The sequence below is a fragment of the Schistocerca americana genome, chromosome 9 (assembly GCF_021461395.2).
Source record: "Schistocerca americana isolate TAMUIC-IGC-003095 chromosome 9, iqSchAmer2.1, whole genome shotgun sequence".
NCBI classification, from domain to species: Eukaryota; Metazoa; Arthropoda; class Insecta; order Orthoptera; family Acrididae; genus Schistocerca; species Schistocerca americana.
Genome location: NC_060127.1, coordinates 24,730,280 through 24,752,645, shown reverse-complemented (window position 1 = coordinate 24,752,645; position 22,366 = coordinate 24,730,280). Strand labels below are relative to the sequence as shown.

General features: G+C 39.6%; 1 protein-coding gene across 1 annotated transcript in view; it reads left to right on the top strand.

The window, feature by feature from the left end:
- The window catches only part of LOC124550937 (centrosomal protein of 164 kDa), a 635,732-nt gene that overhangs the window by 494,426 nt on the left and 118,940 nt on the right, over positions 1 to 22,366 (top strand). The window contains exons 11-14 of the mRNA XM_047125745.1: positions 2,285 to 2,409; positions 8,101 to 8,325; positions 15,122 to 15,255; positions 20,620 to 20,842. Of these exons, the coding sequence (XP_046981701.1) occupies positions 2,285 to 2,409; positions 8,101 to 8,325; positions 15,122 to 15,255; positions 20,620 to 20,842 (707 nt within the window). The remainder of the gene's footprint in view (positions 1 to 2,284; positions 2,410 to 8,100; positions 8,326 to 15,121; positions 15,256 to 20,619; positions 20,843 to 22,366) is intronic.

Below are 22,366 nucleotides of genomic sequence, written 5' to 3'. Positions count from 1 at the left end.
GGTAAATTGCACTTGAAGGCGATATTATAGAGAGAGAAGAGGGTGTAGATGAAGATGGGATAAAAGGTATGACATATGATTCTGAGGGAAGAATTTGACAGAGTACTGAGAGACCTAGGATGAAACAAGGCTCCTGGAGTAGATGACATTCCCTCAAGACTTCTGATATCCTTGGGGCAGTCAGTCTTAACAAAACTGTTCCACTTGGTATGCAAGACATAGGAGACATGCAAAATACCCTCAGACTTCAAGTAGAATGTAATAACGCCACTTCCAAAGAAAGCAGGTGCTGCCAGGCATGAAAATTACTGACCTATCAGTTTAGTAAGTCATCATTGCAAAGTAATAACACGAATTATTTACAGAATAATGGAAAAAATTGGTAGAAACTGACTTTGGGGAAGATCAGTTTGGATTTTGGAGAACTAAAGGAACATGCTTGCAGTACTGACCATACAAATTATCTAAGAAGATAGCGTAAGGAAAGGCAAATCTAAAGTTATAGCTTTTTTTAGATTTGGAGAAAGCTTTTGACGCTGTCAACTTGAATAAACTCTTTGAAATTCTGAACTTTTGTTTATGATGCACACTCCTTGGTGTTGCAGTTTTTTTTCCTGTCAGTGTATTTGTTTTCTAAACCTCATTTTTTCTCATTAAAATAGATCCTACTTATATATTCAGTCTTATCAGCAGTACCATCTGATTTTTTGCTTAACAGTGGATAAATGATTTGTTTTGTACATTTCTGTCTTGAATATTATTTTTTATTTTGTTGTCATTACAAATACAATATACAAGATTATTAAAAAAATACTTACAAACTGATACAGCATATTAGGCATACAGCAAGAATCAGTAACCACATAGGAACCAGGGGTTGCAAAGGCTATCCAGGGCTACTAAATGGTATTGCAGCTATATAGTCACATGCTACAAATGGATACCCACTACAGGAGATGCTCAAAATTTTGTCAAGATGCATCGAGATGCACCTGAAATCGATGCTGCGTTGAATGGTTCTGCAGTCTCTCAAAGATTCCTGGTGTCTCTCAGAGACATCCTGCTGCCACATCCATGCTACCTGCTAGGTCCTCTGGCATGTAACAGGTGTTTCATACACAGCGCCTTTCAAATACCCCCACAGGAAAAAATCAGTTGGGGGCATATTGTGTGATTGTGGTGGCCATGACCCACCATGGCCAATCCAGTGGCCAAGAAACAATGCCTGCAATATGCCGTGACTTGTCTGCTGATATGTGCAGGGGCTCTGTTGTGCTGAAATTGAATGTGGCATCAAACAGGCATGGGAACATCATTCAGCATGTCCAGCAGAACCTCTTGCAGAAATATGAGATACGCGCTATCATCGAGTTGATTCATAACAATGTATGGTCCAATTCAGCAGTCTCTCCAGCGATGCTAGTCCACATATTAAGAGTAAATTTGCATTGTGAGGCGTATGTACATGTAGCATGTGGGTCCACTTCCACCCACGTATGGAGGTTGTGAACATTCCTCACACCCTCGAGTGAGGGTGCAGCTTCATCATTGGAGAGGACACTCACTGTGAAGCTGCATTGTGCAGTGAGCTCCTACAGAAACCACCCCACAGATCCCACGCACATGTTGTAGTCTATCGGTGCCTGGATGCGATGGAAATAAACAGATGCAGTCCTTTGTCTTGTACAATCCACCGGACGGAGGGTTGGCGGATATGAGTGGCTCGGGATACACCTTGTCTACTTGTTGATGCTGCACCCTTTTGAGAATGCTTTCTTTTGCTGCAACTGTCTGTTTTAATGATGGAGGTTGGCAGATAATGTGTAGCACAGCATCTTTTTATCTGGATGTATTGTACAATATAATTGCACGGCTTCTCGCTCATTGCAATTGGCCATGCCATAAATCAAATACATGCCAGCCATTTTGCAGTACATGCAACTAGCTGTCTTACTCCCAATGCTTCCACAGCTTGAAAGGTCACGATCTCCATGCGCTCCATCCGCGTTTGTGTAGCAATGCCCTCTCTGGGCTGTAGCAACATGGTGTGTGCAACCCCTGGTTGCTATGCGTTTTCTGATCCTTGTTGTGTGCCCGATGTGCTGTGTGAGTTTGTAGATGTTTTTACATTTTACAACCGTTGACGTGTAGGCTGCCCTGCATGACAGGAGTGTTGTATTACCTTATTGATCTTTATCGATCTTATCGATGTTTTTTGAATCACACTGTATATATGTAGCTAATTTTTAAACTGGACTCTGTTAACTGGCTTTCATTTGCTTAGGAGGCAACAGTGCTGCAGGACTAGCCCTAAGTAGAAGTGAGACTGTAGAAACTTCACCGGAAAGGGACATGGCCAATGGAACTGCATCAACATCTGACAGCAGTCCACTCCCAAAACTGGTTCGGGTAAGCTTGCACTCCGGCCATATTCACTTCCACAAGTTAAAAAAAAAAATTAATTGATTATTTGTCTGATTTACCATTTGCAAAGTGAGCCAAGGTTTGCCACACACACACACACACACACACACACACACACACACACACACACACACACACAGTGGGTGATTCAGCTGCCTCTGCCAATGTCTACCTGGAGTGTCATAGCTGGTGAGACTTTCATATTCTCTCACTCACAGTGTGCAGACTATTAGTTCTAGAAAAAAAATGAACAGCTCCTTTATGTAGGAAATTTAATGCAGTTAAATTTTGTACAGGTGCTGAAGTCCACAGTTTTCAAGTCATGCGAAAGTGACCTTCAAATGCACCTCCACCAGTCAGGATTTCTGGTATGTTGTTCATGGCACTCCGTCCTACCATTGTACAAAAATTTCTGACTAAATGAGCTACTCCCAATATTCGACCTTTTTAGGTCTCTATTGATTGGACTATTAAACCACCATCATAGTCAGCTGTTTTGTTATCATTATTAATTTAGACATTCCCTTGACAGTAATGAAAGAAAAATGACTTTTCTGAACATTGAACTAATATTGTGTTGACAGTTCAGTCCAAATTTAACCCTTCCAAGCAACGAGGTTTCGTAGTCAGAAGGCTTGACTAATACAGTGATGGAATTGTTTATTTCCTATTGTTTAAATTCACAAAAACGTTAGGAAAAATTTATTTAAATGTCTATTTTACAATTTCTAAGGAATCAACTAAGCTGGTGACATAATAAGGCCAGTCAATGAAGATAAAAAAAAGATTGAATGTGGGAAATAATTCACGGAGTCGCAAATTTTTGTGCTCCATCTCTATTGATGTCTGTGCCAATGGGACAACATTAAACCGAAACCTACCTAGCTACATTTCTTCCATCTTATTCCAGGCAAAGAATATCAGAGATAGAGTCATTCTAAACTGCTTTGGACTTGGAGATGTATAGCATCTATCCATTTGTTTGTAGATGCACATGCATTATACTATTAAATTGGCATTCTGGAACTTACATCAAACTCAGTCTTAATATGAACAATCTCTCATGCTTCTTTTCAATCTTAAGGTATTTTGGTATGTACTTTGATCATAAGAAAAAGCTTACTCATTTTTGGTGTGTTGCCAAAGCTATGGAGTTGAGGGCCTGTGTGTGTGTGTGTGTGTGTGTGTGTGTGTGTGTGTGTGTGTGTGTGTGTGTATAAGAGAGAGAGAGAGCGAGAGAGAGAGAGAACACAAATTTGTGTTATTTCTTTCTCAGAACACTGGCTCAGAAATGAAAACATGTGGCAGTCTAATACTTGTTAAGGAGGGCACCATATTCAGCAAGTGAAACAAAACTGACCACGTATTATTGAAAACACATTGAACATTGTACTGTATAAATCGTGCAGCATTATGTAATAAGTCACTGTGACTGGAGCCAGTGGTCATAGCTGTGTGATTTGTGCTTGTGTGAATGTGTGTGCTACTTCAGAAGAATGTTAATGAAATTTGTTTCATTTAAAAAACTTTAAGAGTTTTCACATAAAAATTTTGGAGCTATTACTTTTCAGCACTCCCTTGTGGTCAGTCACACACTGCTCCTATATAAGCTGAATGCTTACAGTATAAGAGGAGTGTGCAATGAATGGCTTCAGTCACATCTATCAAACAGAGGGCAGCTGGTAGAAATAACAACACATGAATGAAGAATAATCCATTTAGATATAGCATCAGTCACCTCAGGACTCTCACAGGGTCCGACCTTAGGCTCCCTTCTCTACCTTCTGTGTGTTAATGACCTCCCAGAGAACCTAGCCTCACCAGTACCTGCGTTATTCACTGGTGATACAAACCTCCCATCTTCTAACATTTCCCCACAGTAAATGAGAGCTGACTTGATTGACAGCAGTGAAAAGCTCCTCTATTGGTTCTATGATTACTCAATGTGGTAAAACAGCTCATGTTGGCTTCTTCCTATCAAAGTACCATACAACACATATACAGAGTCCACCAGAACAATGTATACACTCTTTGTCAGGCTCTATTGAGATATCAATATTGTTGTTTGATTCGAGTTACGAATGTGTTAGTACAGCCTTTGGCTCAACAGATGTTAGTACTTTCATATCGGTATTGAGAAAACAAGGTGGCTGTAGCACACTTGACATTTGAGCATTGAAAATGTATTGTAAAGTGATTTTTCAGGTATGATAAGAGTTTGAAACAGAACTGCCAACCCACCTAACAATTAAATGCATCATTGGCAAGTTTGAATTGCATGGAACAATTTGTGATATTCACAATGGAAGATCAGGAAGACAGTGTACAGCTAAAAGTCCTACTTTGTCGGCTCTTGTGTTGGAAACGTTTCTTAATTCTCCACAGAAATCTGCTATGCAATGTGCATGTGAAGTGGGGGTTAACAATACAAGTGTACGAAGAATTCTGAAAGCTGCAAAGTGCAAAGTTTAGATTCCACGATTAGTGCACGCGATTAAAGGTGACGATCCTGATCGCCGAATGCAATTTTGCAAATGCTGTCATCAAATGGTAACTGATGACAAACAGTTTGTGACGAAGGTAGTGTGGAGTCACGAGGCACAATTTAAACTTAATGGAACCGTGAATCAGCATAACAGTGTGTACTGGCACTGGAAAATCTGCACGTTTATGTGGATAAAGGGGCCAATTTACCAGGGGTTCATGTGTGGGGAACTGTTAAAGATAATGTCTCTCAACGTAAGCCACACACCCCGTAGGAACTTGGCCAGGAGATTACAGCTACATGTGCAGCGATCTCCACTTTAACACTGACTGACGTAGTTGCGGCGACTGCTCGTTGTTCTGTTAAATGTATAGCTACCTATTGTGAACATTTTGAACTTTTAAAGTAACCATGTGCTAAACTGAAGGTTGTACAACATGTGTGATCAATTATTAAATGTAAAATAAACACATAAGTAATACTTTTCATTCCTTAAAATGTGTGTACATTTTTCTGACAGAGTCTGTAGAACCATTAGTTATGAACAATAAAGCTATTGAGCAGTCCTGTGATACTAAATTCCTTGGGCCATGAGTAGAAAATACACTACCATGGAATACGTGCAAAATGGGTAGCCCTTGCTATGCCTTCAGAGTTGTCAGTCAAAGATATGATTTGACTAACATTAAAACTATGTACTTTGTTCTGGCTAACTCAGTCGTCTCATATGGCTTCCTGTTTGGGGATCAACACACAAGAATATATTTTTTATGTGAAAAGAAGTTGTCAAGTTATTGCAACCAACCAAGCCAATCTTCAAAGAACTGGGAATATTACATGCCCTGTGCATAACATTCAAGAGACTGTTTCATTTGTAAACAAGAATCTACATCTCTTTAAAACAAATAATGATGTTTAATAAAAGAAAACATGGTCCATAGTAGGATGTAATGTGGACAATCTTTATTTAAATTGTTCGATTAGCTAACTCTGACAGCTTGTCATTTTCAAGCATCTGTAAAACCAGTGTAGAAGAGTATTTAATTGGATGGATAAAATATCTACTCACCAAGTGGTGGCAGAACACACACGCATAAGACGGTTGTAATTGGCAAGCTTTTGGAGGCAGTGGCTCCTTCTTCAGGCAGGTGGTGAAGGAAAAGGACTGCAGAGATCTAGGAAAAGGGGTAGATTTTAGGAAAGTCACCCAGAGCCACGGGTCTGGGGAGACTTACCGTACGGGATGAGAAGCAAAGACAAGAATCAGTCCTTCCTTTTCAGCCCGTACAGTAAGTCTCCCGTGACCTGCAGTTCTCGGTGACTTTTCGAAATCTACCCCTTTTCCTAGACCTCTCCAGTGCTTCTCCTGCACCCTTCTTCCTTCCCCTTCAACCCTTCAGTCTGATGAAGAAGCCAGTGGCTCCAAAAGCTTGCCAGTTATGCATTTGTGTGTTCTGCCACCGCTTGGTGAGTAGATTTTTTATCTATTCAACTAAATAATTTGATCAATTATTGATTGTTTTAAATGTAGAACAGTATCACATTGTCTACACACATCTCCATATGTTGGCCTATATAAGTAACACATTAACATCTCACATTATATACCGCCTTACCATGCATAATTCCTACTTGCATGTGTAATATTGGGTATTACATGTAATTAGCAAGTTATTTTTCACTACACATGAAAAGTAGACTTTTTTTTCATCCATACATTGTGAATGGACCCACATTAACATGACAACTTGAAATATCATATTGGGAACTCTACTGTAAGTACTACATCTTGACAACTAACAGCAGCTAATATTATGTTATCAAAGGCACACATATATCCTAACACTGTAGGGCTGTTGATGAAATATGACATAGGCACATTAAATCTATTTCTGGAATGCCAGACTTAGCTGATGTATTGTATGTCAGGCAATCAGCAGCCAGAGACTACATAAGGGCATACAGATAGACATAATAAAATATTTTATATGGTACAGTAATATATGAAATAAGTACTAATTTCACAAAATATTGAAAGACAAACAATCCATTAATTACTGGCAAGCTGGACTTAACAATCATCTTATTTTGTAAGTCATCAGTGTCTGAAGACTATGTATAGAAACACAGAAGCAAACCTATTGACTTTTATAGTCTTACAGAATTTAGATGCATGTGTATCTTTGACAACAAAATATCATCTGCTGTTAGTTAAGCTGTAGTACTTAGAACGAAGTCCATAGTATGATGTTTTAAAGTTGTCACATTAATTTCTATCCATTCACAATGTAAGGATGGAATATAAAGTGTACTTTTTACATGTAGTGAAAAATAATTTGACAATCGTGACATGTAATACACAATATTCCACATGCAAGTAGGAATTTTGCACAGTCATGTGAGATGTTTAATTATTTACTTATATATGACAATATATGGGAAGGTATGCAGACAATGTGATACTCTCCCACGTTGTTTTTACAGACGCTTGTAAATGACAAGTCATCAAAATTAACTAATTGCACAATTTAAATGAAGATTGTCTACTTTACAGACTGCTACAAACCATGTTTTCTTTTATTAATTATTTACACGCAGTGAATCTCCACAGAAACCAAAAATTTTAAATAATGACGTGCATGACTGCTGCACCCATTCTACTGCTAAGCCAGGGTCTGAGTAAATACCATGAAAATGTGAGGCATATGGCCAGCATATTCTACAACAAATTACGTTGCTCAGCTAAAAATAATAACTTGTGCAGGAAGAATGTTACCAGTTTAATGCTCCAACATTGTTTTTATTCGGTTACTGAATTTATGTCAGGTGTAACTTTAGTTTTGTTCTTAGTGTAATAATATTGAATGTTATGGAGTTCATCTCTGTGTTCACATTTTCCTGGAATTCTTACATTTGCCTTGCAGTACAACATATTCTTGCCATAAAATGTGACTGCATAATTATTGCACCACTAATGTTTATTTATGTTCATCTGACTAAACATTTGCAAGCACTGACTGTGTTTTAAAAAATAAACTGAAATACGTATGGTAAAATAAATACACCTGTCTTTATAGTTGCACACACATATTTTAATTAAATAATTAGTCAGCAGTTATGGCCATGATAACCATACAAGTGAAGACAACATAAGTGTGGAGTAAAAGCTTTTGCTTTGTTTTACCTCGTAGGAGGGCCAGGGGAAGCCGGAAGACACGGTAGCGTGCACCACGACCGTGACCACGACCACCAGCAGTGGGACCAGCATCGACGTGGATGTGAGGAAGGAGGCGAACCTGCGGCTCAAGGAGAGGCTGCAGGAGATGGAGCGGCAGGCGGCCGAGACTGTCCGGCTGCACCGGGAGAAGCTTCAGGCGCAGGTGGATGCTGCTGTACAGGAGCTGGAGGCGGAGCAGGTACAGCTGAGAATTGCTCACACTTTACACACTGTCACTGAGCAAAATAATGTGGGGAGGCAGAGTAATGTGAGGAAATGGGGAAAATTTCATTGAAACTTAAAAGTACTTACCTTAAAAGACTGTGACTGTATTACCAATCTTGTGTCACTGCTTTGATCTTTTGTAATAGTTTGCCGCAGTTTTTATTGAAATTTAACATATAATGTAGTGTTTTGGGTTGTATTTAGTAACAAGCCTTTTCCCTGCATCTTCACTTGTGTAAATATTTGACATAAATGTTGCACACACCTCTTCCTCTTCCCATCTCTCTGTCCAGCTCATCCTCCCATCTCTCCCTGTCCATCTCCTCCTCCATACCCTCTCTGTTTCTCTGTATCCCCCGCCCCCCGCACTATCCATTTCCTCCATCCCCCCTCTGTATGTCAATCTCCTCTTGCCTCCCCTCCCTATCCATTACTCCTCTTTCTACTTTCTCTGTTCCCTATCTTGCCCTTTTCTCTGTCCTCCTTCCTTCTCCCCTCTCTCTGTCCACCCTCTTCTGCCCCACTCTTTGGCCATCCCTTCCTGATCACCTTCTGTCCCTATCTGTCCTGTCCTGTCATCCATCCAAGTCCCTCCCCTCCTTTGTCTGTCTCAAACTTTCCCCACACATGTCCACTCAACGCATATAGCCCTTGCAAAACAGGTCTCTAAAGAAGGCCAATACTACTCCCACAACACACTTGTCATACTGGGCACCCTACACATTGGGGGCTCGAAAACGATTTTTTCCCTCTCTGACGTGTAAGCCGCCCTGCAAAGTAGATCGATAAGGTAAACACGTGCTACTCCGATACAACACTCCTGTCATGCAGGACAGCCTACATGTCAAAGGTTGTAAAACTGTTTCTTGCCCCTGATGTACAGACTGCACTGTAAAGCTGGCCAGTAAGACAGGCTAATACTATCCCCACACAAAATACCTGTCACGCAGGGCATCTATACACCAGGGGCCGGGAAAAACACGTTTTTGCCCATATCTCCGCTCCTATTGGAGCTAAGATGTTAGAAACCCTGCAGTGCTTGATAATTGTGAGGCCTACTGTTTCTGTGCCAAATTTGGTTGAAACTGAACAAGGGGTTTGGGAGAGCTGCAAGACATAAAAAACACACATACACTCTGCTTTTATGTATATAACTGATTATACAAACCACTTATAATTAAAGTCGCTGTTTATTAGATAATGATTTTAGTCTAACAGTACTTCAGTCCTCATTCACAATTGTCATTGTCTTTATAAAACTACTTTTACTCTTGTTAGTGTCCCTCTGAAATATTTCCAATGAAAATTCCTGAAGGCTAAATTAAACATCATGGCCTAGCAAGTGGACCATAGACTCCAGCCCCAGAGCTCCCACATTCGACCCTGGATAAGGGCAGGAATTCTTCCTCGTTCCAGACCATCTGTGATGGGCCCAAGTCTACTGATGCTGCTGTCAAATGAAAACTGAGGATCTTCCTCAGGTAGTTGGTGGAAAGACTGCATTGTGTCTGCAGTAAAGCCAATAGTTACAGGCTTTCACCATAGGCCTCAGGACAGTTAGGATGGGACACAGATTTTCACTCTCAGAAGCACCATTCTGACTACAGTAAGATGTCTTACAGCTTGGAATCTGAACCTGGTTTTCACATTGAAGGTATGCTTCTGTTGTAGAATCTTTCAGGTTGTAAGAATAGAATAGTTGCTACTCACCGTATAGCAGAGATGCTGAGTCACAGATAGGACTATCTGCGACTCAGCATCTCTGCTATGTCGTGAGCAGCAACTATCCTTTTCATAACTGTTACATTCCATCCAGGATTTTCCATTTTTGAGGTTCTAAGAAGAGCTTTTTGGCAAAGCAAATGCCTGAAAAAATGCAACTCTCACAGACAGTTTGTAGTGACATGATTTTTCTGACATTCAGCTTAAGAATTACTTTAGTTGTAACGGAAAACAAATACTATCATCAGAGCCACTTTTATTGGTTTTTCTTCTAAATGCCTTTCTGTGAAATTTGCACAGTTTCATCTGTGAAGCTTTGATTGGCTAACGTGTAGCAGCTTAATTTCTTCCAGGTATTTCACGTCTGGTAAGTCCTACAAAAGTATTTACATGCCACAGAGATATGAAAAACAATGCAATGTTTAATTACATTTGTGATGAACAGTTACAAGTTTCTAGGTAAATTCTGCTGTTTGTCAACCTAAGAACTTCATCATTTTGTTAAAAATCACAGAGGGAGACCAAGAAATGAATACACTACACAGATTCAGAAGGATGTAGGTTGCAGTAGGTACTGGATGAAGAAGCTTGCACAGGTTAGAGTAGCATGGAGAGCTGCATCAAACTAGTCTCTGGACTGAAGACTACAACAACAACAACTTATTTGTAAATTGCAAACTTCGAGTTAGTGTGGTATGGCAGTTACCGGTAGCTGTGCTGGCTGCCTGTGTGAACCTGGCCTATGTTGTGCTGCCCTGTGAAAATCTTAGCTCCAATAGGAGCGGAGATATGGGCAAAAACGTGTTTTTCCCGGCCCCTGGTGTATAGATGCCCTGCGTGACAGGTATTTTGTGTGGGGATAGTATTAGCCTGTCTTACTGGCCAGCTTTACAGTGCAGTCTGTACATCAGGGGCAAGAAACAGTTTTACAACCTTTGACATGTAGGCTGTCCTGCATGACAGGAGTGTTGTATCGGAGTAGCACGTGTTTACCTTATCGATCTACTTTGCAGGGCGGCTTACACGTCAGAGAGGGAAAAAATCGTTTTCGAGCCCCCAATGTGTAGGGTGCCCAGTATGACAAGTGTGTTGTGGGAGTAGTATTGGCCTTCTTTAGAGACCTGTTTTGCAAGGGCTATATGCGTTGAGTGGACATGTGTGGGGAAAGTTTGAGACAGACAATACTAAATTGGTAATCCTTGATACCTCAGAATATGCCGTACCAACCAATCCCTTCTTCTAGTCAAGTTGTGCCACAAATTTCTCTCCAATTCTGTTCAATACCTCCTCATTAGTTATGTGATATTACCCATCTAATCTTCAGCATTCTTCTGTAGCACCACATTTCAAAAGCTTCTATTCTCTTCTTGTCTAAACTATTTATCGTACAGGTATCACTTCCTTACATGGCTACACTCCATACAAATACTTTCAGAAACAACTTCCTGACACTCAAATCTATACTCAATGTTAACAAATTTCTCTTCTTCAAAAATGCTTTCCTCGCCATTGCCAGTCTACATTTTATATCCTCTCTACTTCGACCATCATCAGTTATTTTGCTCCCCAAATAGCAATACTCATTTACTACTTTAAGCGTCTCATTCCCTAATCTAATTCCTGCAGCATCACCTGATTTAATTCGACTACATTCCATTATTCTCGTTTTGCTTTTGTTGATGTTCATCTTATATTGTCCTTTCAAGACACTGTCCATTCCATTCAGCTGCTCTTCCAGGTCCTTTGCTGTCTCTGACAGAATTACGTCGTCATCAGCGAACCTCAAAGTTTTTATTTGTTTCCCGTGGATTTTAATACTTACTCCAAATTTTTCTTTTGTTTCCTTCACTTATTGCTCAATATACAGATTGAATAACATTGGGGAGAGGCTACAACCCTGTCTCACTCCCTTCCCAACCACTGCTTCCCTTTCATGTCCCACGACTCTTATAACTGCCATCTGGTTTCTGTACAAATTGTAAATAACCTTTCGTTCCCTGTATTTTACCCTTGAATTTGAAAGAGAGTATTCCAGTCAGCATTGTCAAAAGCTTTCTCTAAGTCTACAAATGCTAGAAATGTAGGTTTGCCTTTCCTTAATCTACTTTCTAAGATAAGTCGTAGGGTCAGTATTGCCTCACGTGTTCCAACATTTCTACGGAATCCAAACTGATCTTCCCCAAGGTCGGCTTCTACCAGTTTTTCCATTCATCTGTAAAGAATTCATGTTAATATTTTGCAGCAGTGGCTTATTAAACTGATACTTTGGTAACAATATAATGGAAGGAAACATTCCACGTGGGAAAAATTATATATAAAAACAAAGATGAGGTGACTTACCGAACAAAAGCGCTGGCAGGTCGATAGACACACAAACAAACACAAACATACACACAAAATTCAAGCTTTCGCAACAAACTGTTGCCTCATCAGGAAAGAGGGAAGGAGAGGGGAAGACGAAAGGAAGTGGGTTTTAAAGGAGAGGGTAAGGAGTCATTCCAATCCCGGGAGCGGAAAGACTTACCTTAGGGGGAAAAAAGGACAGGTATACACTCGCACACACGCACATATCCTGATGAGGCAACAGTTTGTTGCGAAAGCTTGAATTTTGTGTGTATGTTTGTGTTTGTTTGTGTGTCTATCGACCTGCCAGCGCTTTTGTTCGGTAAGTCACCTCATCTTTGTTTTTATATATGATACTTTGGTAATTTTCATATCTGTCAACACCTGCTTTCTTTGGGATTGGAATTATTATATTCTTCTTGAAGTCTGGGGGTATTTCGCCTGTCTCATACATCTTGCTCACCAGATGGTAGAGTTTTGTCAGGACTGGCTCTCCCAAGGCTCCCAGTAGTTCTAATGGAATGTTGTCTACTCCCGGGGCCTTGTTTCGGCTTTGGTCTTTCAGTGCTCTGTCAAACTCTTCACGCAGTATCATATCTCCCATTTCATCTTCATCTACATTCTCTTCCAGTTCTATAATATTGTCCTTAAGAACATCGCCCTTGTATAGACCCTCTATATACTCCTTCCACCTTTCTGCTTTCCCTTCTTTGCTTAGAACTAGGTTTCCATCTGAGCTCTTGATATTCATGCAAGTGGTTCTCTTTTCTCCAAAGGTCTCTTTAATTTTCCTGTAGGCAATATCTATCTTACCCCTAGTGAGATAAGCCTCTACATTTGTACTCTAGCCATCCCTGCTTAGCCATTTTGCACTTCCTGTCGATCTCATTTTTGAGATGTTTGTATTCCTTTTTGCCTGCTTCATTTACTGAATTTTTATATTTTCTCCTGTCATTAATTAAATTCAATATCTCTTCTGTGACCCAAGGATTTCTATTAGCCCTCGTCTTTTTACCTGCTTGATCCTCTGCTACCTTCACTATTTCGTCTCTCAAAGCTACCCATTCTTCTTCTACTGTATTTCTTTCCCCCATTCTTGTCAAACATTCCCTAATGCTCTCCCTGAAGTTCTCTACAACTTCTGGTTCTTTCAGTTTATCCAGGTCCCATCTCCTCAAATTCCCACCTTTTTGCAGTTTCTTCAGTTTTAATCTGCAGTTCATAACCAATAGATTGTGGTCAGAGTCCACATCTGCCCCTGTAAAAGTCTTACAATTTAAAACCTCATTCCTGAATCTCTGTCTTACCATTATATAATCTATCTGAAACCTGTCAGTATCTCCGGGCTTCTTCCATGTGTACAACCTTCTGTTACGATTCTGGAACCAAGTGTTAGCTACGATTAAGTTATGCTGTGTGCAAAATTCTACCAGGCGGCTTCCTCTTTCATTTCTTCCCCCCCAATCCATATTCACCTACTACGTTTCCTTCTCTCCCTTTTCCTACTATCAAATTCCAGTCATCCATGACTATTAAATTTTCATCTCCCTTCACTATCTGAATAATTTCTTTTATCTCATCATACATTTCATCAATCTCTTCTTCATCTGCGGAGCTAACAAATAAGTTAAGTGTTAAATATTTGACATTGAACATGTAAGTGAGAGAAAGGATAGAGAAGGTCTGAAATTACAAATGGTTCAAATGGCTCTAAACACTATGGGACTTAACATCTGAGATCATCAGTCCCCTAGACCTAGAACTACTTAAACCTAACTAACCTAAGGACATCACACACATCCATGCCCGAGGCAGGATTTGAACCTGCAACTGTAGCTGCAGCGTGGTTCCGGACTGAAGCGCCTAGAACTACTCGGCTGCAGTGGCCGGCTGAAATTACGTTTAAATGTTTTCATTAGCTCCTGAAGTGCTCTCATGAAATACTGGATGAGTATAGTCTGGGGAATTTGCATTCCACTTTAAGAAAAACCTACTTTTTCTTTCATCTTATTGTTTATGATATGATTAACTATGTGTTTGGCAATGATATGATTTTGCAGGTACATTCAGTGGTATAAATGGATACTCTCTGACAAATGTAGCGTGAGCAGTTAATAGTAAAGAAATAATAATTAAAATGTTGTGCCTGATATAGAAGTACTATTGCAGGAACAGCGAAAATGTAGAAAGCGAAGAATTTTTTTCTTTCATCGCTTTTGATGATGGTGGTGGTGAGGGAGGAGGGGGGGGATGTGGGCCGTTCTGAGGAAAAGTTTTGTAAAGGTCTGAAATTGTGTGTGAAATTTGCTGCAAATTGTTAAGTGCTCTCATTCTTAAATACTTAATAAATAGTCTGGGTATTTTTGAGCTGTGTGTTATACTGCCTTTCCTAAATGTAATACTGTTTTACACTTTTAACACAGGTTTGTACCTCTTAATCAGTAGATTATGACAGCATTTAAAATTTTTGAATTCAGCCAATAATTATATGAAATATTGAAAATCAAAGTTTTGTTGACCCTGGAAGGTGTTAGATAGGCAACCTGCAACTGGTTTAATACACCATGCACCTTCTTAGCCGTTTAGTAATGGTGATCACTGAGAAGGAAAGATTGGCACACTGATAATGCAGTAGTTCAATTTGTGAATGTTATTATATTGAATTAGGCTACATGGACTAAAACTCAATGTTTTGTTTCTGTTAGGAACAAAGACTTTCAGAGCTGGCTGAACGACTGGCACTAAAGGAAGAAGTGGAACGAGAGAGGATTATCAGTGAATCCCGGTGTCGACTGGATGCTATCAGGGTCAACACAGAGCAGCAGGAGCGTATTCTCAGGTAAAATGATGTGTAGTAATTATTTTACTTGTGGTTCACTACAACAACTGCTGAGAAGATTTTCAGTAGCTCTCAGATAACTCTATTGCCGGCACAAAACCATTGAGTGCTGTGTGGTCAATATAATGACTGTGCACTGTCATCGAAATTCAAACTATGATATTAGAGAAGGGAGAAAATTTTGCCATATGGCACATGAATGGCATCGATATTAATTGGAATTTGTTTTTGTTATTTTGGTTTGTTATTATTCAACAACAACAGCAGTAGCAGTAGTAGTAGTAGTAGAAGTACTCATCTGTGGATCACTTTTACAAGGATATTGTATATGTTATGGTAAAATTGTTTTGCCTGCTGTTTCACCTGCATACACATACATCGCATACATTTCACAAAATTTTCACGTATTTCACATGTATTTGTATACATATTTCGTCTGTATCTCTAATGAATTTTGCCCTGCAGTTTCATCTGAATTCTGAAGAAACTTGTAACGCTGCCAGTAACTGACTGTCGAAACGTATCTGTGGTACTGAATTGTATGGCATGATCTTTGGCCTCAAAATACAGTGTGGTTGATGTTTTGAACAACACAAATGAGAGAGATTGTGGTTCATAGTTTTAAAGTGTAGCATGTCAACTAATTGTAGGAAATAAATACCAACAGGCAATTTTTGGACATTTTTACATGTCGCCCATTCTGATCCTCAGTCCCATCCCAAGCGGTAGTAGGGGTATCTCAGTCTTTTTTATGCAAATACTGAGTCATGTACTTACCAGACTTGGTTGAAATTGCTTCTTTCATTCCTGAGCTATGCTTTTTATGTTACAGTCTTTCAGCCAAAACACTCTGCCATAGAGGTGCCAGGAGTGTCTTACCATCCCAGTTAATTTTTCTAGGTAACAGGCCATATGTGTTCTAGTTATATCGGGCATTACAGAGACATGCTGTTTTATCACCATCTTTACACCACATTAAATTGTTTCCTGAGTATCTCTGTGATGTATTTGCTGGGTAATGGCAATAATGTTAGATGGAGGTTAGGCTTCTAACATCAAAATGCCTTTTTTCTGTTACCCGTGCCTTGACTTGAAAATCTCTCTCTCTCTCTCTCTCTCTCTCTCTCTCTCTCTCCAAATCAACATTGAGCTATACCATGTACGCCTTTTATCATTGACTTCTCCTCTTTTTTGGCGTGTTGCTGGGTGCTGAAAATTCGCCAATATTCTACTTCTGTCCACACTACTAAATGAAAGAATTTTCTCCTTTCATAAACTTCATATTATACCAACTTTTTACACTCAGGAAACAAATATAGAATTTCTATGAGGGATCTTGTGATCACACAACTTGCACACTATATGCATGCAGCTACTGGTGACTTTGTTAAAATACTCAAAATCTTTTGTAGATAATTGCTCTCAGATATCTTCAAATCTATGAAGGTGACTTTTTCAAGCTTTTTTGAGAATTGCATTTTACTGCTTTAGGAAAACTGCAAAGACATTATTTCATAGTGTGAAAACATAGTGCTGCACTGTTTCTTCATTTGTCTGTGTGTGTCTTGCACTGACGCAGCATCTGTTTGCCTGGGTGCTTTTTGCCATAACTACTTATCGAGCACGTCCTTAGGTTTGAAGCCTGTCATTTGTGTGTCATTCTTAACTGTATCTAACCCTGACTACTTGGTATCTGGATCTTAATAGAGTAGTTTTGCCACAGATTTGTCGTCACTTCTGATGCTTGCCCGTACCACATGAGGCTATTTCTCTTAAATTAATGGTGAATGCTGTCACTCCCATCTGTTGTTGCCTTACATATTCATTGTACATATGGTACATCCTTGTACCTCCCATGGAACAACACAACATTTTCATTTTGTACAATAATGTAATTGAAATATTAACTCAATTTGTGAAATAGTTTGGTTTATACAACTTCTCAAAGCAGTTGTCTCATATGTTGTAATGTTTTTGTGTCTGTTATTCACAAAGTTCGGATTTTATCTCGAGCAGTGAATGCTAAATATTATACTAATCACTCTTTGTCAACTGTGATTGTGTCAGTGTATGGCCTTCTTCTATGAATTGTGCAGATTCTGCCGGAAGATGAGAATTCAGCACAGTAATCATTTTTGTAAATAAACGTGGCCCTCTTCATAAAGACATATGCAGTGTTTCCTTTAAGTATAATACAATAGTCTTCTCATGACAACAGATGATTCTGCAAGAACATTCCCAAGGATTTTCTTACTCAGAATGTGAATTTTACTGTCAACTTGACAGTTCTCAGTACTAATTACAGCACAATTTTCTTTTGTCTTCCAAAGTCTTCTTCTGGTGCAATGGTTAGCGCACTGGACTCGCATTCAGGAGGATGATGGTTCAAACCTGCATCCAGCCACCCTGATTTAGGTTTTCTGTGATTTCCCTAAATCACATCAGGCAAGTTCTGGGATGATTCCTTTGAAAGGGCACGGCCAATTTCCTTCCCCTTTCTACCCTAATCTGAGCTTGTGCTCCATCCCTAATGACCTCATTGTCAACAGGACACTAATCTTTATGTGTGAAAATCTTTTTGTTATGCCTATCTGCGACTCAGCATCTCTGCTATATAGTGTCAGACAGTCGGTATGCTGGGTGAGGGAATTATCATCATGACAGATGCTCTGTCTTTGGGTGGCCAGACTACATGGGAGTGAGTTTTAGTGTGGAAGCTATCAAAATGCAGGGACTTCTGATGATTGGGCCTGGATAAGGTAGCTGAGCCAGTGTGTATGTATGTCTGTATGTATGTATGTATGTACATATATGTGAGCATATGTGCCCAACAACTGTGAAGAAGGATTCATTCAAAAGCTATCAATGTTTGCAGCCTTGCTTGTGTGTCTATCAGTGACTCAGCTGCTGGGGTATATGTTGAGTTTCTGCCTTTACTCTTTCCATTATTTATATTCTATCAGGGACTTCCCTTTATTGTATCCATGTTGTTTCACAATGTCCTCATATGTGGACTGTGTGTGTAATGTACTGCTTTTCAATGGCAGTGCTCTGTCTTGTTATACTATACCCTAAGAAGTCACAGGTCATTGTGATGTAACACTGAAAGTAGATAAGTAGACATTTTTGTGAAATAGTTTCTCCATTACTTGATGGTATCCAATTAATGTATCATAAAAACAGTAAAACGTCTTGGCATAATCTTGGATAAGCATCTAAATTGGAAAGAGCAAACCATTGCAGCATGCCTATATGCAGTCCAGGAATGTGGACAAATATAGGTACCTCATATTAAACAAACTGTAAAGAAGACACATTAAGTTTCAGACAGGCAGAATTAAAAGACACTTACATAAAGCATTTAGCCACAGCCTTCATCAGCAGAAGAGAGAGACATACCATTCACACACACAAGTAAAATGCGTTCTGGCCCTAAGATGCTGGAGTTGGCGGTTCTGTGTGTGTCAGGTGTGCTTGTTTGTGTGTGAATGATGTGTGTGTCTCTCATTTACTGATGACAGCTGTAGCTGAAAGGTTTATGTAAGTGCCTTTTAATTGTTCATGTCTGCATCTTGATAAGTAGCAATGTGTCTTTTTCTACATTGTTGATATTCCTATGTACAGTTCCCATTGTTTGATCAAATTAGATAAAGATTAGTCCACTTTTTTTCTGCTGTCAAAACTTTACTACTGTGATGTAGTTCATCACACCCCAGGTAGTGAAAATTCCATGAAATTGAGCTAGCTATGAGCTTCTTTTGTAAGATACATTTGTCACATTTGGTTTTTTCAGTGTGTGAGTCCAACCTATGCTTTTTTAGGGTGGATGTGACCAGAAAAGTGACATGATTTTTACATTCTCTGTTTACTTAATTGTGAATGGTGTCCTCAACACCTCTTCTCCTCACATATCAGATACCTATGATCATTGCATAACTGCTATACCAGATTAGATACATTCAGCATCTTGGCTGTACCTTTGCATAATGCTAAATCGTTCTCCATATCCTTCTCTGTTTTAACCAAATGATTGTGGCGCAAATTATGCTGTAACCTGTCTCTTATTCAAAACCACTTTGCATTTGAGAGGAGATAAACCTTTATCTTTTATCATTGGCATAGTATCCCTCTCCACACACATCAGCTGCTTTCTTTCAGTCCAACAGGGAACCGGTATCTCTGTCACATTGTAAACTGTCCATGCTCTTCTCACCCCTTCTGTTTTTGTTTACTTCCTTCCATCTAATTTGCTAATTGTCCTCTATTAGTTCTCACTCTTCTTGTGACAGTGTACGGCACCTGGCGAGACTTATTGGAATTGGGGTGATTTACTTATAAGAGAAAATCAACAGATAAAACAAACACACCTGTCAGGTAAGAATGGAAGGTCACAAGAGTGTGTACAGATGGTTAATCGCAGAAAACTGTGTGCATGGTAGCTGCCTCAAATGCTTACTCCTGCTATGAAACAGAGAAGATTGCAACCCCAAAAACAAGAGAGTGCCAATCGAATTCTGCTACAAAGGATTACCAATGCTAAAAAAATTCAAGATGTTGCCATCAGCTGGCAAAGTCATGGTTGTAGTGTTCTGGGATGTCCAAGACACCACCATAAACACTTGCAAGACCCTCAGAAAACTGAAAGTACAAATTCGAAGGGTTTGTCCACAGCTGGAGTACTCTCTCCACCAGCATGACAGTTGCAGGCCAGACATGAGCACTGCAACATCTGCAGCAATCCGATGTCTCAGGTTCACTGTCGTCAATCATCCTCCGTACACTCACACTTGCCCCACCCAATTTTCATCTGCTTCCAAAACTTAAAGAACACCTTTGAGAAGTTTATTTTGATAGTGATGAAGCGGTGCAAACAGAGGTGAGGTGGTGGCTCTGTCAACAAAGTCAAACATTCTACAGTGATGGTATCAACAAACTGGCCTCTCATTGGGAGAAATGTGATCATCACTAGGGTGACTGTGTTGAGAAGAAATATGTAGACATTAAGAATAAAAAGACAGAAATGTTCACTGTGTTGAGAAGAAATATGTAGACATTAAGAATGAAAAGATAGCATGTTCATAACATTGGTTTTATTCAAAAAGCTTCATGAGTTTTCACATAAAAAGTGGCATTACTTTTTAGTATACCCTGCATATGCACATGTGCGTTTGTGTGTGTGTGTGTGTGTGTGTGTGTGTGTGTGTGTGTGTGTGTGTGCACGTGCTATTATTGTTCATTATCATCATCATTACATATTCCTCATATATTATAAAAGTTATAATATTCACTCAATGATGATGCCTGGTTATATTTTTAAGACAGAAATAAATTCATAAATAGATAAATACTGTTACTGAACTTTAGGGCAGAGTGCGAAGTGAGGCTGCAGCAGCTAGAAGCAGACTGCAGGGCACGGCTGGAGGCGTCGCAGCGGGCGCGCGCCGAGGAGATGGCGAGGATAGAGGCGGAGGATGAGGCGCAGCTGCGGGAGGCGCGCGCACGGCTGGCTGCCAAGCAGGCGGAGCTGCAGCGGCAGGTGGACGCTGCGATCGCCGAGAGGGAGGCCCTCCTGGCCAAGCACAGGAAGGTAGGTGGCTGGCACCACTTTGTCACCTCACTGTGTACAGATCAAAGTCACTGACTTACAGAACATGAGGCTTGTTATGAATGTACAGAAAAACTGCCTGCTAAGTTACTTTACAGTACTTCTTAATATACCATATATCCTTTGAACAAAAAATGTCCCCAATGATTGGAAGAAAGCACAGGCACATCCATCTGCAATAAGAGTAACAGAAGTGATCCATAGAACTATCATCCAATCTCATTTGCAGCTGTCAGAACCCTAGAACTTACTATGAGCTCAAACACTGTGAGGTATCTCGATCAGAATGACCTCCTCCGTGCCGACCGACCCAGATTCTGAAAACAGCGATCGTGTGAAACCCAACTTGCACGTCTCTCACATGACATCCTGAAAGACACTGATTGAGGCAATCAGGTGAATGCAGGATTCCTCAGTTTCCGAAAAGTATTTGACTTGATACTGCTCTACACTTGTTATCAAAAGTATGATTCTATGCGGTACTGAGGGAAATTTGTGACTGCATTGAGGATTTCTTGATACAGAGAGGATGGACCTATAATCTCAGAAGGAGTCTTTGACAGAAAAGAAATATATTGAGATATGTCCCAGCAAAGTGTGTTGGAACCATTGCTGTTCATGTTGTATATTAGTAAACTCATAGGTAATGTTATAGTAAACTCTGATTCTTTGTAAGTAGCTATGTATAATGAAGCATTGTCTGAAAAATGATGCACAAATATCCATCCGTATCTTGATAAGATTAACAGTCGTGAAAAGAATGCCAACTTACAATGAATGTTCAAAAATATAAAATTTTGCACTTCACAAAACAAAAAATGTAATATCCTATGAGTACAACATCAACAAGTCACAACTGCTGTTGGTCAACTCATATAAATACCTGAGTGTAACAGTTTGTAGAGATATGAAGAAGAATTACCACATATGCTCAGTCATAGATAAAGCTGTTGTGAGACTTCAGTTTGTTTGTGGAATACCTTAAAAAACTGGGAAAACACTATTATTTTGCTTACATGTAACACATCGTAGAATACTTCTGAAGTGTGGGCGACCCCTACCAAATGGGATTAACAGGGGATACCGAACGTATACAAAAAAGGACAAGGCAAAATCCTACAAGTTTGTTTGCCTAGCAGAAAAGCAACACAGAAATATTGAAAAGCCAAAACTGGCAGATTCCATTAATCCCACAAAATCCTACTTATTAAGTTTTGAGCGCCAGCAGTAAGTTGAGAGTCTAGATCTATTCTTTATCTCACATGTATCTCTCCCATAGGAATTGTGAAAACAGGATTAGACTAATTACAGCATGCACAAAGGACTTAACAGTCATTCTCCCTGTCCTCCATATGGAAAGAAACTCTAATGTGTTTACTACACTAAGTACCCTCTGCTATGCACTTCACAGCTGTTTGTGGAATATGTACATAAATGTAGAGGTAGAAGAGATCAAATAATTGAACTATGCTTTACATAATGTTAAAAATTCTTAACCTATAATGC